This window comes from Manis pentadactyla, chromosome 9 (genome assembly GCF_030020395.1).
Source record: "Manis pentadactyla isolate mManPen7 chromosome 9, mManPen7.hap1, whole genome shotgun sequence".
In the NCBI taxonomy this organism is placed as follows: Eukaryota; Metazoa; Chordata; class Mammalia; order Pholidota; family Manidae; genus Manis; species Manis pentadactyla.
Window position 1 is genome coordinate 87,917,163 of NC_080027.1, and position 18,240 is coordinate 87,935,402.

At 38.2% G+C, this 18,240-nt stretch overlaps 1 protein-coding gene and 1 pseudogene across 2 annotated transcripts in view; one reads left to right on the plus strand and one right to left on the minus strand.

The window, feature by feature from the left end:
* Positions 1 to 1,310: 1,310 nt before the first annotated feature.
* The window catches only part of MTCH2 (mitochondrial carrier 2), a 43,941-nt gene continuing 27,011 nt past the window's right edge, over positions 1,311 to 18,240 (minus strand). For both annotated transcript variants that reach the window (XM_036892049.2, XM_036892050.2), the window contains 4 exons: positions 11,158 to 11,205; positions 10,421 to 10,488; positions 4,612 to 4,687; positions 1,311 to 2,822 (listed from right to left, as the gene is read on the minus strand). In XM_036892049.2, the coding sequence (XP_036747944.2) occupies positions 2,736 to 2,822; positions 4,612 to 4,687; positions 10,421 to 10,488; positions 11,158 to 11,205 (279 nt within the window). In that variant the 3' untranslated portion in view covers positions 1,311 to 2,735. The remainder of the gene's footprint in view (positions 2,823 to 4,611; positions 4,688 to 10,420; positions 10,489 to 11,157; positions 11,206 to 18,240) is intronic.
* LOC118915766 (UBX domain-containing protein 2A-like) lies at positions 4,742 to 7,142 on the plus strand (annotated as a pseudogene).

Consider the following 18,240-nt stretch of genomic DNA (forward strand, 5'->3'; position numbering starts at 1 on the left):
ATCTTTCCATACCTCCATTAGCATGTTGATGATTTTTATTTTGAACTCCCTTTCAGGAAGTATTGCAACGTCCATGTCATTTAAATCTTTCTCCGGAGTTATATTAATTTTACTCTGGACCAGGTTCCTTTGGTGTTTCATATTTGTATATGGCGCCCTCTAGTGTCCAGATGCTCTACACTGGAGCTGCTCAGCCCCTAAAGCAATGTCGGCGTTGCAGGAGAGCGGTATTGGTGCCTACGGGGAGGAAAGAGCTGTTTCCCACTTTCCGGCTGCTGTGCCTGTCTCCACTGCCTTAACCAGTGGTCTGAACACACAGGTATAAGCTTTTGTCCCAGAGCAGCTGGATATGAATCCCTGCTTTCCACAAGCGGCTGGAATCTGTCTCTCCAGGAATTCTGCCTCTATTAACTTTCCAACCCAGGAGTCATGTATCATGAAAGCACCATGAAATGTAGGCTTGTGCTCCCAGAGCAGATCTCCAGAGCTAGGTATTAGGCAGTCCCAGGCCTTCCACTCCCCCCTGCTCTGATTCTCTTCCTCCCACCGGTGAGCTGGGGTGGAGGAAGGGCTTGGGTCCCGCCTGGCCACAGGTTTGGTATGTTACCCTGTTCCATGAGGTCTGCTCTTTTCTCCAAGTGTATGCAGTCTGGTGCCGTCCTCTTTCCTGTTGCTCTCTCAGGATTAGTTGCACCAACTATATTTTCTAATTGTATCCAGTTCTAGGAGGAAGCCTCTGTCTCTCCTCTCACGCCACTACCTTTAATCCCCTAAGACTGCTTTTATACAGTCTTTTATACAGGTATTTCTACAACTACCCCCAAAATTCCAGAAAACCCCACGTTCTTTTTTTACACTCCAGGCGGACTATTTCCTGGCAACTTAGCACTGCCAATGCAAACCACTTACCCAGTTCCACAGGTGCAGCTTATATACGTCTGTATTACTTATGTAAGTTTGTATTACTTACACATGTAATGAGTCTGTTCATTATTTCTTGCGTGTGAGTCTTAAGAATACCTACCTGCATTTATTAGCCCCTAAATAAACTTCAGACTTTTGATTATGTTAATAGCATATAAAATTTTATGGAGGACCACAGGTATGGTACCCTTACTGGGCCTGTAGCTTGGATGCAGTTAGATTGATTGACAGGCCTTGGTGAAATTTTTTGGCAGCCCAAACTGTACAGGCAAAACTGAAGCCTTGGTGCCCTCCAGTGATATACTGGTTCTTACAGTCAGACAACAAGCTTCTCAACTAGCAACAGGCAGGCATGTATAAGCACAGAAGCCACAGGATAATAAGCATTGGGCATTTTCCTAGATCTTTACTTGAAAAGTTTTGGGAAAAAGGTAGGTAATGCAAAACATTTTATATTAAAACAAATACAGATAATATTGAATAGAATACAAAATTTACATTACTTTTTGAGACAAAGTAAGAGACACCAAAGATGATTTCAAGGTAAGCTATCCATGACCTTCAGGCTGTATTCCATAACCCTGGGGGAGCGAGGAGATCGATTAGGCTCACTCTGTTATGGGTGCTGTGGCTGTGACAGAGAAGTCTGAGAAGCAGCAAGTTAAGTGCTTATTCATTTGGCAACATCCCAATGGATTACTTAAACAAGTGAAACCATATCCTTTCCCATTTAGAGCATATTAACCAGCTTTTAAAAGGCCTGAGTAAATAGAAGCTTTATGCTTGAGTTGAAATTTATTTCTTTCAAGTGATTTTTTTCCTCTCCTGTATATGTTAACATGCCTGAGGGGGTGACATGCGGGATGGTCAATCACTGTTAAGAACCCTGTGTTGACTTCAGTCTGCATTATCAGGTATGAAGTTACAAGGAGACTTTCCAAGAGCATCATTAGGAATGAAAACAAACTAGTCACCTTCTGCAAGAACAACAAAAAGGAAGAACAAAAAATGATATATAATCAGAACTGTCTAACTGTGTGATTTAGGGACTGGCAAAGATTTGGCTCTTGGAGAAGAGGGCTGCTGCTGCAGTATTGTTTTTCAGTTTATACAACCACAATAATTTCTTCTGTGGCAAAAATAAGCCCTTACACTCCCGTTCCAAACTGTGCTTATAATCTATAGCTGTCCTTTTATTTTTGTTATTGGCGACAATTTAATAGATTCAGTAATAGAGTGAAGGCATGAATGCCTCATGTAGAGATTTGTTAGGGTTAATTTAGCAAAGTATTATCCTTTTTTGAAGTATGAGAAACAGGGTTAATGAAATGTGCTTAGAAGCATACAATGGGAGGCAGATTCTGGTGGATGCTGGTGAATTTTTAGGATCTACTAAAGAAAAGGTCATTTATAACCTCCCATATGGTTTTGCCTTATTAAATGTCTTAAGGTTTACAGAATTCTTTCTTTCTTCTTGGGATCACATTCTTCATTTTACAAAGCCTTAAATTAACACTCAAATCACAGACAACCTGTCTGTGCCTTTAGGAAAACCCGAACTTTTTTTCTGTTTAAAAAACATGAAGAGTCTGGAGCAAAAATGTTCCTTATCAGAATAACTAAACAGGGAATATCGGTGGCAAATTACATTGCGCTGGGAAAAGGAAAAAGACAGACACCAAACACCTCCATTTTCCCAAGATTAAATGATTATTAAAAAAAGTGTGCCACACTATATAGAAATCAACATTCTCTCCCATAATTCTGTGTATCTGGGACTAAAGAAATGTCACTGTCCCTGTCTCACATCTTCAAATTAACATTCTCAGGTCACAACAGTAAGTCTTCCCAAAGGGGACCTTCCGGAAAAACAAGCTATTTCCTCGGCTCATATTTCCCTGGAAAAAAACAAAAACAAAAACAAATAAAATCTAGTGTGAAGATATGGTTAGCCAGTCCAAATCAGTATATATCCAATGGGACATGTTTCTGGGAGACACGACTAAAATATGACCAGGACCAAACTGGGATTATCACCTCAGCACAGCACTTTGTATTCCCTGACTCAAGCTGAGTTTTTGTGGAACTAACTACAGTTCTGCCATATGGGTAAAGCAGGAATGTCTTATATTAGACAGAATTCCGAGTTTGTATTCTGGGTCATCAAATGAGTCAATATATAGAAAATGCTGAGAACACTCCTAACATTCAGTAAGTGCTAGCTTTTACTTTTTAATGGAATGGTCATGTCTCTAGGAAGTACTCATAAAATCTTAAAATTAAAGTAATAATGCTGTGAGCTTTTACTTAGTTGACTATGAAGTTAGACAGCCTGTACACAGAGATGCTGCTCTCCAAACAGAGGCTGTAACCTTGGGTTATACACAATTAGTGTTAACTGTTCCCAGTCCCACTTTCTTCACTGTGAAGTGGGATGATAAAGAATGGCATCTAATCTTCACATGGTCACTCTGAAGATTACATGAATTGATACATGGAAAGCTCTTAGTATAATGCCTGATAAATAGTAAATACCCAATCAAGATTTGCTGTTGTCTTAAGGACTTACAGCACCAATTGTTACCTCTATAGATAAGGGGTCTGATACTCCTACATTTTCTATTTTCCTTCTATAGCAGGGGCTTAGTTACAAAACAGGGAAAGAAGGGCCATCTTTCCTTTTAAATAGGGGCCACAAAAGGAGATTGTCCAACAGAGAGCATAAAACTCAGAATGAGACCCAGAACATTCAAATTAGGTATACACAGAAACCATTCTAGCCTGGATTCACAGAGGGGACTTAGTAGGCATGCACACTGAGCAAAAGCAACCACAGTAGCACATAGGCCTTTTCATTCAGAGTTCCCCTAAGTTCAGGCTGGGGAAGCCTAAGCTCTGTGAACGAAGTCCTTTCTTATATGTATCACTGGTGCTATAATGTAATGCAACAAAAAGCTTCTTCATAAACATTCTTCTACAATCCTTTAAAAAGTGCTTCCCACTCAAAAACAGCTTTAAGCTAATGGACATTTTAAGTGATCTGCTGTCAAATTTAGCACACAACCACCCATTATTTTGGTTCCTAATAAGGCTTTGCCTAGATTGGTCAATAATCTTTGGTTGCAATGACTTACCTCACAGCAATAATAAACAGTAAACTGGAGTCTGGACAAAATCATCTACTAACAAGACTCTAGAAGTTAAGAGATCAGTTTTCTCAACATCACTGTGAGAGTGTCATAAACAGCTTCTCATTTCTCAGTTCCTCTCTACTATATTATAGGACAACACTTGAATATATAAGGAGATTCTGAGAAGTCAGAAAAAGATGAGGTTGGAAAAAACCAATCTCAAATCAAGGCCATCGTTTTAACAACTAGTAAGACTATCCAGACTCTATTTGTAACCTGAATGTGATCACTCAAACAGCTTCCAGATTACATCTAGGGATTCTTATTTCTTTATTCCCCACTCCCTGCCACCAATGATTCCTAAGCAGCACATTTTACTACTATGCCAGAGTGACATATGGAACATTATAAAGGGTACATTAACTGGTAGGTAAAGGATAAGCTACAAGAATTAACCTGAGATCCCAGAGACATTAATGACCCAACAAAAACAAAATAAATAAAATAAAATATGAGGGGGGATGAGGAGGAGGAGGAGAGAATGAGAGAGAAGTACCTCTTTTTGTAGCATGCACCAGCAATCTATCCAAGATGTATATATTGGGGAATAAGGAGGGGACCCACCAGCAAGCCTGAAATAGAAAAAAAGATTAGCTGTTCAGTTAACATTTATAAAGCATTCTCTCAGGAGTTTAATAAATCTTGGTCAAAATATTCTCCTATCTAGAAGATTACCTGAGGGGCAATTTCAGTTGTAATGAAATAAATTACACTGCAGCAGGGTAAAGAGCAAGCATCCAAAAAAGATTTCCCTCCCTTATATTTAGGTTTCGAATCAATAAAGAGACATTTCAATCAGTTATGAATTTTCTAAAACATCTAGGTTTTTAATTTAGGGACAGATTAAATTCTAGAACATAGCAATTATATGATTAAGAGCAGGAAAGGGAGATTTAAAAACTAAGTGGTGCTCAAAAGAACCTAAATATGACAATGGATATAAACAGTGTTAACCACATGCTCTTTCTCAGGTGTAAAACCCCTATCACTTCTCTAAAAAATTGTAAGGAATACTAATAAACTGAACACATCATTCCAGTATGCTCTGGGCTAAAATGCAGCAGCTGCTCTATAAATCATAAAACAAACAGAATGGCTCAGGCGGTGGCGGTGCTCCCCGTCAGAGGGGCTCGACCCCAGCAGCGGCGGGGGCGCCCGCGGCTCCCAGGGCGAATTGAGGACGAGGCCGCAGGGCGACAGCGCAGCGCGGCGCAGCCCCTTCCAGCGGCCGCGCCCGGGGTAAGGCAAAAGAGAATGAAAGAAGTAGATAATCTTGAAAGCATAGAAGAAGAATGGGTTTGTGAAACAGGATCTGATAACCAACCTCTGAATGATAATCAACAAACAAATTGTGAATATTTTGTTGATAACCTTTTTGAGGAAGCTCAGAAAGTTGGTGCCAAATGCTTGTCTCCCACTGAACAGAAGAAACAGGTAGATGTAAGTATAAAATTATGGAAAAATGGATCACAGTCAACGATGACTTCAGAAGTTATTCTGATTGTGCAAGTCAGCAATTTCTTAACTCCATCAAAAAAGGGGAATTACCTTTAGAGTTACAGGGAATTTTCGATAAAGAGGAGGTTGATGTTAAAGTCGAAGACAAGAAAAACGAACTGTGTATGTCAACCAAGCCTGTGTTTCAGCCCTTCTCAGGACAGGGTCACAGACTGGGAAGTGCAACACCAAAAATTGTCTTTAAACCAAGAAGTACTGAAGTTGAGAATAAAAATAATTTGTCTGCTGTCCAGCTAAACAACCTAGAACCCATCACTAACATACAGATCTGGTTAGCCAACGGGAAAAGGATTGCCCAGAAATTTAACATATCTCATAGGATAAGCCACATCAAAGACTTCATCGAAAAATACCAAGGATCTCAAAGAAGTCCTCCCTTTTCCCTGGCAACAGCTCTTCCTTTTCTCAGATTGCTAGATGAAACACTCACATTGGAAGAAGCAGATTTACAGAACGCTGTGATCATTCAGAGACTCCAAAGAAATGCTGGACCTTTTAGAGAATTTTCATAAACATTGATTTCTGATGCACTAAGTAGAGAGCTTGCAGAGAAATAAATGCTGAATGTAAGTGGAAATGCGAACCCAAATGGGAGAAAAGAAGTCAGGTTCATTGGAGTTTTTGTTGGAGTACTAATTTAACTCTCTACTGATGCGAAGATTCTTAGATAAATACAAGTTAAGAAAGTATGACTGGAAAGTATATTGAAAGCACTTTTCCAAAAAGCTACTTATAAAGAAAAACATACATAATTTCAAATACTAGTTATTCAACATAAGACATGTTTAATATAGTTATGTCATTTAGAATCTTAATATGGTATAAATTAGCAAATGTGTCACAGCATCATTCCCAGACAGCAGTGATTTATTTAAATGTTAGCTATCTAGGATTTTTAGATAGCAATACACACACAAAATATATATACAACAGGTTATAAACATCAATATAATTATTTTTATACTTGAGATACAATCGAATGGCTGGAAGGGACTGCTTTCACCTTAGGCACTTAGTTATGCCTAAACTTCAAAATGTTCTCAACTTTCACATGTTAGGCACATATGCCTAAACTTCAAAATGTTCTCAATTTGCCTTCTCTAATGGCAAGATATACTCAATTATTAATTTGGCAACAGTATCTGAGATGTATTTTTAAGAATAAAATGAAGGATAAAATTGTTTAGCTTAGTATAATGTCAATATTGATCTGCCTATTCACATTTCTGTATTTTTGAAAAAGTGTAATTTTAAGAAAATTATTTTCTCTCTGGAAACCCTACTTCGTTCCCTATCTTACTTTCTTTTGCAAATTAGGGATTTGTTCTTCTTTGACATTTGGAGTAAGCCACTCATGTGCCACCACTCAGATTCTTATGCTTGTGTTGTCACATTGATAATTAATATTTTTAAATGTGTCATGTAAAGTATGGTTTTCTATTCAATGCATCAGAGTCAACCCATGCATGTATTAAAGGATTATTTACATTCTGATGTACCCAAGGAAAACATGCTTTTTTAAAATTCATTTTATTATCATTAATCTACAATTACATGAAGAACATTATGGTTACTAGACTCCCCCCTTCACCAAATCCCCCCTCAACAAACCCCATTACAGTCACTGTCCATCAGCAACACATGCTTTTTATCTTAGACTTTTAACTAAAACCTGTTAGACTTAAGTATTTCACTATCAGATTAAATCCCCTTTGCCTAAAAATAAGCTTTTTTTTTTAAGTAATCATATTTAAAGTAAAATACACATTGATTGTGCCAAAGAATTAAGTAGCCATGCCTATCAGCAGTAATGTTCATAGGCACTAGATGTCTTTTGGAAAGAGCAGTTCTCAATCTTTTTGGTCTCAAGATCTTTTATGTGGTTTGTATATATTATGTCAAAAGTTATAAATATTTATTCATTTAATAAACACTTGATAATATAAACATTTTAATGAAAAATGTCTATTTTCTAAAACAAAAAGATTGTGAGAAAAGTGGAAAATTGTGTTCCATTTTTTGCAAATGTCTTTACTGTCAGAATTAAAGAAGACAGATGGAGTCAAATCTGCCTGTACATTCAGTCTGTCGTGGTGTCACACATGTAGCCTCTGGTAAATGCTACTGCATGCTCATGAGGAAATGAAAACAAAAAAGCAAATAACATCTTAGTATGATTATGAAAATAGTCTTGACTTTGTAAACCCCTTAAAAGAGCCATTCTTATAAAGTAGTGATTTGCAGTGATTTTCAAGTCCTAGTGTGAGAATTACTTGGGAAATTTTCAGAATGACTGTTCTGGCCACATTTTGATTCAGTGTATCTGGGGTGGATCCCAGATCTCTGCATTTTTTATCTCAACTGATTCCTACGTATATAACCAGTCTTAATTAAGTAAATCGTGCAATAAGCTTCCACCCTAAGAAAATAAAAGTTGCATGCTTCACTATGGACAGTGGAAGGCTGTACACTGAAATGGACCCTTAATTTTTATCCTTATATAAGGATATACAAGGATATAAATTTTATCCTTGTATAAGAGTTTGTTCTTAAGCTGCACCCCTTTAACTCTGAATTATTTATGACATAAACCAGTATTATACCTTTAAGCACAGCTGAAGGCTGGAACCCTTAAATGAGGTTTTTATTAAAGGCTCAGGAATAACAAAAGGAAATACATCACTAGATGGTCTAACTTATAAAAATCTTCTTTTGAGGTATAGTTTAAGAATATTTTACGTGGTAGAAGGCCATCTTTTAATTACAAAAAGCAGGAAGACAGGAGAGCCTTATCCTTTTGTCATTTCTTCTCAAAAATGAACAGATATATATTAGAAAATATTTATTGTCAGTAATGTTTACAGCTATGATAGTCTAGTGAAACAAAATAGCATTCTTAAAAAATGGGATGGTAAAATCAACTTCTCTTTCAGATAATACAGTAACAACTGGTTGTTTCAAGAATCTAAGAAAATGTTTCTTAAAATATAGGCCTATCATGAAGCATTTTACAATTTTAATTTGCATATAGTCAATATGTGATTCTCCATATATTTCTATAAAGGGGACTCTCGTTGGAAATGTTCTACTTTTACCTACAGAAACATCTCCTTTGTGGATTTTGCAGTTTATATTATGTTACCAGAAGACATATTGGAGGTTTTCTCATGTGTTCATTTAGAAAATGTGCAGTAAGAGGTTTGTATAGAGAAGGACCTGTCATCAGCAATAACTTCATTTTTGTAGCTATGAAAATTTTCATTAATGTGAATAATCTCAGAGGTTTTCTAATGGGAATCATCCAATAAGGCTTTTTACCTGAAAATTTAATAATTGTAAAGTGTGGAATACTTAAAATATGTTAACTTTAGAAAACATGGTTTTGGCAAGGGAAGACAAACTTGAAAATAAGCTTCTTCGGTGGAATACAGTTTAACCTATGTAGTTGTTTTTATAACTCATCAATCAGTTGAAAGTCATTGTTAAGGCTGACAAACAGAAGGACAATTTTAATTTTATAGATTCTAATTTAACGGTTAAATTACTATGCATTATCCAGGTAATAAAAGTGATCTTACTTCTTTTATGCACTTCTCTCATTCAGAGTAATTTTCATTACATTTCATTGTGTTGAAATATGGTATGTATGCATCTATTTCAGTGCCTTAAAGTATTTTGAGAGCTTTTACTAATGGTTAACTGTTGTCTTAAGGATGAAATACTACTATTCATTGAAAGGATCTGTGAAAGAATTTATACTTGTTTGTTATAAAATATAGGATGCATTTGTCTTTTATTTGGCCAAGTCATTCAGTTTGAGAACCAACAAACATTAGGTGCCTTCTGTTTGCCAGGTACTGTTACCAATGTTACTGTCATTTAATATACAGAAGTGTTAAAATACGATATTTTAATACTAACTCAATGGTTGTGATTATATTTTGACAATCCTTTGTGTCCTGAATTGAATTAACATAAAGACTGTTTGGTAGGGTTTGCTCTCTGTTCTTTCAAAGTACAAACCATTTAATTTAAAAATTGTTCATTATATATATTGAATAAAACTGGCTTATTTGGGGGACTAAAAGAAAAACAACAAAAAAACCCAGAATGGAACATGATATGAAATGCAATAACTGCACTCAAAACTACACAGCTATTTGACATATTGTTTGAAAACAATGACATGTCTAATAGCATACTGTTTCAGGTACTGTACTGGGACAGAGTTTTCAATTAATCAACAGGTAAAGCTTCTATCCAACTTGGTGAGGTCACTTGTTACCTAGAAGCTGTAGATCAATGGGGTCCACCAACATACCACCACCCACCCATCCTAACCAATGCTGTGAAAGCTTAAGCAACTTTTCATGGACTAAATATCCTATTTTCCTTTCTTAAAATCCACTTTCTCCATGAAGCCCCTAGGAAAAACAGGTATGGGTTGTCATTCAATCCCTGACATACCTTCTGTAACTTTCATAAAAAAAGAGGATAAAGATTTAAAATAAAGGATGTAAAAATAGAGTAATTTGATAATTATTCTGCCATTTTCAGAATAGGACCTTAACTACTGGCAAGCGCATATTATTTGTAAGTTCTTGAGAAATAATACTTATGTCCTTCTCTATTCCAAAAAAGGATATGAGGTGGCTGTTTGTAATATAAAGTGATGCCACTGATATGGGACATAGAGAAAATTAGGAAATCTAGAAATAGCATCAATGACTTTTCTTCCCCAAATTTCGATCGGCCAAGTACTCGGGTAAGAAATGCAAGGTACTTACCCACAGTTATTGACAGCCATAAGATTAGACACAAGCACAAAGGGATATGTCAACATACTGGCAAAAAACTGTAAAATGGTAAAAAGACAATTAAGTTATTGGGTCATTCCTAGTCTTCTTTATACTCTGCTTTAAAGTCTTGGTGCCACTGTGGTCAATTACTCCAATGCTAGATTTGCTTTCTCAGAACCCCAGCAAAGACTAAATTACACATTTTGAGCCTGGAGATGCTTCCTCCTTTTAAAATACCAGTACATCCAACATTTTAACAAAAGGCCAGAAGACTTCCCTTAATTTGTGATTGAGCCCTCATTCAAATAAAACTCAACAGCATTATTCAAGAGAAAAAGTAAATAAAAACAAAACATGAGCATCCTTTCAAAGACAATGGAAACTACTTCAGAACTCAACTACTTTAAGATCCCATATGATTAAATTGGGTGAAGTTCTCCAGGGATCAGCACGATGTAGTAGTAAGAAGTAGGCCTGATAATCAGGGGCAGAGATGGGATGAGAAAGGCCGACACCCCTCTGAAAGCTGAAAAGCAACAACCCTGTGGGCTTGCCATTGCTGTTATGTGACACAGGAACCCTGGGCTACTCAGACACACATTAACAGATTTGAGGGACGTTCCTGTGAGACATTTGGTGGCTTTAAAGCAGAGATGACATAGGACAAATTTAAAAGAAAAAAACACAACTATTCCCAGAAGATTAAGAGGATTTAAAAAACTCACTCCAGTGACAGCTTGGGAATAACTCTTCATTTCATTCATGGTGGAAACCTAAACAGGCAGAAAGCCTTTGTGAGAATAAGAACATTAAGCTGATATTCACAGCTAATTGTCCCCAACCATATTAATATATTCTATCTCTAAGTTATTAGTTCCTTTGATGGCTTGAAAATTAATTTTGAGGGTTAAAACATAAAATACTGATTAAGAGCATAAAAAGGCAGTGCTCACAATGATTAACTTGATTCAACATTAACAGACAAATTTATATTAGATTAAGTTGCCTAAGAACAAATTAATAGCTTCAAGGTTTCAAAAACAAACGAAAATGAGATTGGTAGACTTTTACCATGTCCTAGAAATACAATCCCTGGAAACTACATTTATGGTAAATGTGAAGAACAAGTCACTACCTCTGTATAAACCAAGCTGTGTACCATAACTTTCAAGATCCATCTCCAAACTCAAGAAGCTCACAACATGGCTGAAGTTCCTAGAAAGCCCAATACAGGAGGTCCCCTTAACATGTCAAATTAGATAGAACAATGTGAATATATTATGAAACTTTCGTGCCTCACGGGGTCCGCTAAAACTAGGTATTAGTAAGGAAGTGATCTCTTTGCAGCACAGACACTGAACTAGATGTCTTAGGCTTCCTCTGCCACATTCAAGGAACTTCTTTAAATTTTTTTATTTATGTATTTATGTATGTATGTATGATTAATGTACAATTACATGACTAACATTGCTTACTAGACTCCCTCCATCATCAAGTCCCTCCAACATACCCCATTATAGTCACTGTCCATCAGTGTAGTAAGATGCTACAGAATCACTACTTGTCTTCCCTGTGTTGTACAGCCCTCCTTGTGCGACGACCCCCTACATAATGCCTCCTAATCGTAATGCCCCTTTTTTCTCCTTATCCCTCCCTTCCTACCCATCCTCTGCAGTCCCTTTTCCTTTGGTAACTGTTAGTTCATTTTTGGGTTCTGTGTCTGCTGCTGTTTTGTTCCTTCAGTTTATTCTGTTTTTATACTCCACAGATGAGTGAAATCATTTGATACTTGTCTTTCTCTGCCTGCCTTATTTCACTGAGCATAATACCCTCTAGCTCCATCCATGTTGTTGCAAATGGCAGTATTTGTTTCCTTCTTATGGCTGAATAATATCCCACTGTGTATATGTACCACATCTTTATCCATTCATCTACTGATGGACACTTAGGTTGCTTCCATTTCTTCACTATTGTAAATAGCGCTGCGATAAACATAGGGGTGCATCTGTCTTTTTCAAACTGGGCTGCTGTATTCTTAGAGTAAATGCCTAGAAGTGGAATTCCTGGGTCAAATGGTATTTCTATTTTGAGATTTTGAGGAACCTCCATGCTGTTTTTCACAATGGTTGAACCAATTTATATTCCCACCAGCAGTGTAGGAGGGCTCCCCTTTCTCCACAACCTCGCCAACATTTGTTGTTGTTTATCGTTTGGTTGGTGGCCATCCTTACTGGTGTGAGGTGATATCTCACTGTGGTTTTAATTTGCATTTCTCTGATGACAAGTGATGTGGAGCATCTTTTCATGGGTCTGTTGGCCATCTGAATTTCTTCTTTGGAGAAGTGTCTGTTCAGATCCTCTGCCCATTTTTAAATTGGATTATTTGCTTTTTGTTTGTTGAGGCATGTGAGCTCTTTATATATTTTGGATGTCAACCCTTTATTGGATAAGTCACTTGTGAATATACTCTCCCATACTGTAGGATGTCTTTTTCTTTTGTTGTTGGTGTCCTTTGCTGTACAGAAGGTTTTCAGCTTGATATAGTCCCACCTGTTCATTTTTGCTTTTGTTTCCCTTGCCCGGGGAGATAGGTTCATGAAGAAGTTGCTCATGTTTACGTTGAAGGGATTTTTGCCTATGTTTTTTTCTAAGAGTTTTATGGTTTCATGACTTACATTCAGGTCTTTGATCCATTTCAAATTTACTTTTGTATATGGGGTTAGACAATGATCCAGTTTCATTCTCTCGCATACAGCTGTCCGGTTTTGCCAACACCAGCTGTTGAAGAGGCTGTCATTTCCCCGTTGTATGTCCATGGCTCCTTTATCGTATATTAATTGACCATATATGTTTGGGTTAATATCTGGACTCTCTATTGTGTTCCACTGGTCTGTGGGTCTGTTCTTGTGCCAGTACCAAATTGTCTTGATTACTGTGGCTTTGTAGTAGAGCTTGAAGTTGGGAAGTGAGCTCCCCCCTGCTTTATTCTTCCTTCTCAGGATTGCTTTGGCTATTTGGGGTCTTTTGCAGTTCCATATGAATTTTAAAACTATTTGTTCCAGTTTGTTGAAGAATGCTGCTGGTATTTTGATAGGGATTGCATTAAATCTGTAGATTGCTTTAGGCAGGATGGCCATTTTGACAATATTAATTCTTCCTAGCCAGGAACATGGAATGAGTTTCCATTTGCTAGTGTCCTCTTTAATTTCTCTTAAGAGTGTCTTATAGTTTTCAGGGTATAGGTCTTTCACTTCCTTGGTTAGGTTTATTCCTAGGTATTTTATTCTTTTTGATGCAATTGTGAATGGAATTGTTTTCCTGATTTCTCTTTCTGCTAGTTCATCATTAGTGTATAGGAAAGCAACAGATTTCTGTGTATTAATTTTGTATCCTGCAGCTTTGCTGAATTCAGATATTAATTCTAGTAGTTTTGGAGTGGATTCTTCAGGGTTTTTTTATGTACAATGTCATGTCATCTGCAAACACGACAGTTTGACTTCTTTACTAATCTGGATACCTTGTATTTCTTTGTTTTGTGTGATTGCCATGGCTAGGACCTCCAGTACTATGTTGAAAACAGTGGGGGGGAGTGGGCATCCCTGTCTTGTTCCCGACCTTAGGTGAAAAGCTTTCAGCTTCTCGCTGTTAAGCATGATGCTGGCTGTGGGTTTGTGATACATGGCCTTTATTATGTTGAGGTACTTGCCCTCTACACCTGTTTTGTTGTGAGTTTTTATCATGACTGGGTGTTGAATTTTGTTGAATGCTTTTTCAGCATCTATGGAGATGATCCATGTTTTTGTACTTCTTTTTGTTGATGTGGTGGACGATGTTGATGGATTTTCAAATGTTGTACCATCCTTGCCTCCCTGAGATGTATCCCACTTGATCATGGTGCATGATCCTCTTGATGTATTTTTGAATTCAGTTTGCCAATATTTTGGTGAGTATTTTTGCATCTATGTTCATCAAGGATACTGGTCTTTAATTTTCTTTTTTTGTGGTGTCTTTGCCTCGTTTTGGCATTAGAGTGATGCTGGCTTCACAGAATGAGTTTGGAAGTATTCCCTCCTCTTCTGTTTTTTGGAAAACTTTAAGGAGAATGGGTATTATATCTTCTGCATATGTCTGATAAAACTCGGCAGTGAATCCATCTGGCCTGGACATTTTGCTCTTGGGTAGTTTTTTGATTAGTGATTCAATTCTGTTGCTGCTAATTGGTCTGTTTAAGTTATTATCTGTTTCTTCCTGGGTCAGACTTGGAAGATTGTAATTTTCTTGGAAGTTGTCCATTTCTTCTTGGTTATCCAGTTTGCTAGCATATAGATTTTCATTGTATTCTCTAATAATTCTTTGTAATTCTGTGGGGTCAGTTGTGATTTTTCTTTCCTCATTTCTGATTCTGTTTATGTGTGTAGATTCTCTTTTTCTCTTAGTAAGTCTGGCTAGGGTTTTATCTAGTTTGTTTATTTTCTCAAAGAACCAGCTCTTGGTTTCATTGACTTTTTCTATTGTTTTATTTTTCTCAATTTTATTTACTTCCTCTCTCATCTTTATTATGTCCCTCCTTCTGCTGACTTTGGGCCTCATTTGTTCTTTTTCCAGTTTCAATAATTGTGACTTCAGACTATTCTTTTGGGATTGTTCTTCCTTCTTTAAATACACCTGGATTGTTATACATTTTCCTCTTAGCACTGCCTTGGTTGTGTCCCACAGAAGTTGGGGCTTTGTGCTGTTGTTTTCATTTGTCTCCATGTATTGCTTCATCTCTGTTTTAATTTGGTCATTGGTCCATTGACTATTTAGGAGCATGTTGTTAAGCCTCCATGTGTTTGTGAGCCTTTTTGTTTTCTTTGTACAATTTATTTCTAGTTTTATACCTTTGTGATCTGAGAAGTTGGTTGGTAGAATTTCAATCGTTTTGAATTTACTGAGGCTCTTTTTGTGGCCTAGTATGTGGTGTATTCTGGAAAATATTCCATGTGCACTTGAGAAGAATGTGCACCCTACTGCTTTTGGGTGTAGAGTTCTGTAAATGTCTGCTAGGTCCATCTGTTCTTGTGTGTTGTTCAGTGCCCCTGTGTCCTTATGTATTTTCTGTCTGGCTGATCTGTCCATTTGGAGTGAGTGGTTTCTTTGAAGTCTCCTAATATGAATGCACTGCATTCTATTTCCTCCTTTAATTCTGTTAGTATTTAACATATGTTGGTGCTCCTGTGTTGGGTGCATAGATATTTATAATGGTTATATCCTGTTATTGGACTGTCTACTTTATCATTATGTAATGTCCTTTTTATGACATTACTTTCTTTTTGAAGTCTATTTTGTCTGATACAAGGACTGGAACACCTGCTTTTTTCTCCCTATTGTTTGCATGAAATATGTTTTTCCATCCCTTCACTTTTAGTCTGTGTATGTTTTTGGGTTTGAGGTGAGTCTCTTGTAAGCACTGTATAGATGGATCTTGCTTTTTTCTCCATTCTATTCCTGTGTGTCTTTTGGATGGTGCATTCAGTCCATTTACATTTAGGGTGATTATTGAAAGATATGTACTTATTGCCAGTGCAGGCTTTGGATTTGTGGTTACCAAAGCTTCAAGGGTAGCTTCTTTACCATCTAACCGTCTAACTTAACTCTCTTATTAAGATATTATAAACACAGTCTGATGATTCTTTATTTCTCTCCCTTCTTATTCTTCCTCCTTCATTCTTTATATGTTAGGTGCTTTATTCTGTTCTCTTTTGTGTTTCCTTTAACTACTTTTGTGGGTAGTTGATTTTATTTTTTGCCTTTAGTTAGTATTTGGTTGGTCTGCTTTCTTTGCTGTGTTTTTTTTTTTCTCTGGTGACATCTATTTGGCCGTAGGAGTGCTTCCTTCTAGAGCAGTCCCTTTAAAGTATCCTGTAAAGGTGGTTTGTGTGAGGCAAATTCCTTCAACTTTTCCTTGTCTGGGAAGTGTTTAATCCTTCCTTCAAATTTAAATGATAATCGTGCTAGATACAGTATTATTGGTTTAAGGCCCTTCTGTTTCATTGCATTAAATATATCATGCCATTCTTTTCTGGCCTGTGAGGTTTCTGTTGAGAAGTCTGATGATAACCTGATGGGTTTTCCTATGTAGGTGATCTTTTTTCTCTCTCTGGCAGCCTTTCATACTCTGTCCTTGTCCTTGATCTTAGCCATTTTAATTATTATATGTCTTGGTGTTGTCCTCCTTGGGTCCCTTCTGTTGGGAGATCTGTGGGCTTCCAAGGTCTGAGAGATTATTTCGTTTCCCAGCTTGGGGAAGTTTTCAGCAATTACTTCTTCAAAGACACTTTCTATCCCTTTTACTCTCTCTTCTTCTGGTACCCATATTGTGCAAATATTATTCTGTTTGGATTGGTCACACAGTTCTCTTAATATTCTTTCATTCCTAGAGATCCTTTTATCTCTCTCCCTCAGCTTCTCTGTATTCCTGTTCTCTGATTTCTATTCCATTAACTCTCTTGCAACTCATCCAGTCTGCTCTTAAGTCCTTTTATGGATTGTTTCATTTCTGTTCTCTCTCTCTCTGGACTTCATCCATTAGCTCTTGCATATATCTCTGCAGGTCCATCAGCATGGTTATGACTTTTATTTTGAATTATTTTTCAGGAAGATTGGTTATATCTATTTCTCCAGGCCCTCTCTGTGGGGTTGTCTGAGTGATTTTTGACTGGGCCAGATTCTTCTGCCTTTTCATGGTGAAAGAAGTGGTCGCAGGCAGGAGGCACGTGTGTCAGCTGGGAGAACAAAGTCCTTTCCTCCTTGCTGGTTGCCTTGCCTTTCTCTGCTGCCTGTGCTGATTACCCGCACACTGGGAGCAATCTCTGGGATAATCCCGAGAGCTGCTGTGGGCGGGGCTGCCCTCAGGCTATCCTAGAGCACTGTGGGGGTTCGTTGGCGGGTTGGGTGTGTTTTCCTGCGAGAATGGCATCCCTTTGTGCCTTCTGGACCTTGCTCTGGCTTCTGCTGTCTGTGCTGGTTACCCACACACCGGGAGCAGTCACTGGGATAATCTCCTGAGCTGCCGTGGGTGAGGTGGCCCTCAGGCTAGCCTAGGGCCCTATGGGGGGTGGCAGACGTGTAAGGGTGTGTTCTGTGAGAACAGCACCCCTTCTTGCCTTCTGGACCTTGCTGTGGCTTCCGCTGCCTGTGCTGGGTAACTACGTGCCGGCGGCAGCCTCTGGGTCTGTGCCGGTTAGCTGTGCGCTAGGAGGAGACTACGGGTGGTTGCTTTGGGCAGGGCTGTTCTCCAGCTGCTCTGCAGCTGAGGCAGGTCAGTCGGCTTGCTTGCAGCACCAGCCAGGGATAATGAATGGCAGGCTGCTTATCGCTGTGAGGGGCTTCGGGGCTGGGTTACCCCCCAGGGGGTTGGTGCTCCTGAAGTTCCTTAGGATTCCCAGTCTGCTGGGTTGAGTGTGCTGGGACAATTTTGTGTAGCTGTTAAGCCCTTGTCCCTTTAAGACTTTTAAAAAGCGCCTGCTTCTTTTTTGTCCCAGGGGAGCCAGCTGTGGGTACCTGCTCGCAGTCTCCATCTCAGATTTTACTTTTCCGTTTCTCTAATATCCAGTACACCATGCAATGTGTGGCTGTGCTCCCAGTGCAGATTACTAGGGCTAGTTATTTAGCAGTCCTGTGCTTCTACTCCCTCCCCACTCTGATTTCTTAATTCTTGCTGGTGAGCTGGGGTGGGGGGAGTGCTCAAGTCCTGCCACGTCTCGGCTTTGCATCTTACTCTTTTCGTGAGATGCTGAGACCTTGCAGATGTAAATGTAGCCTGGTTG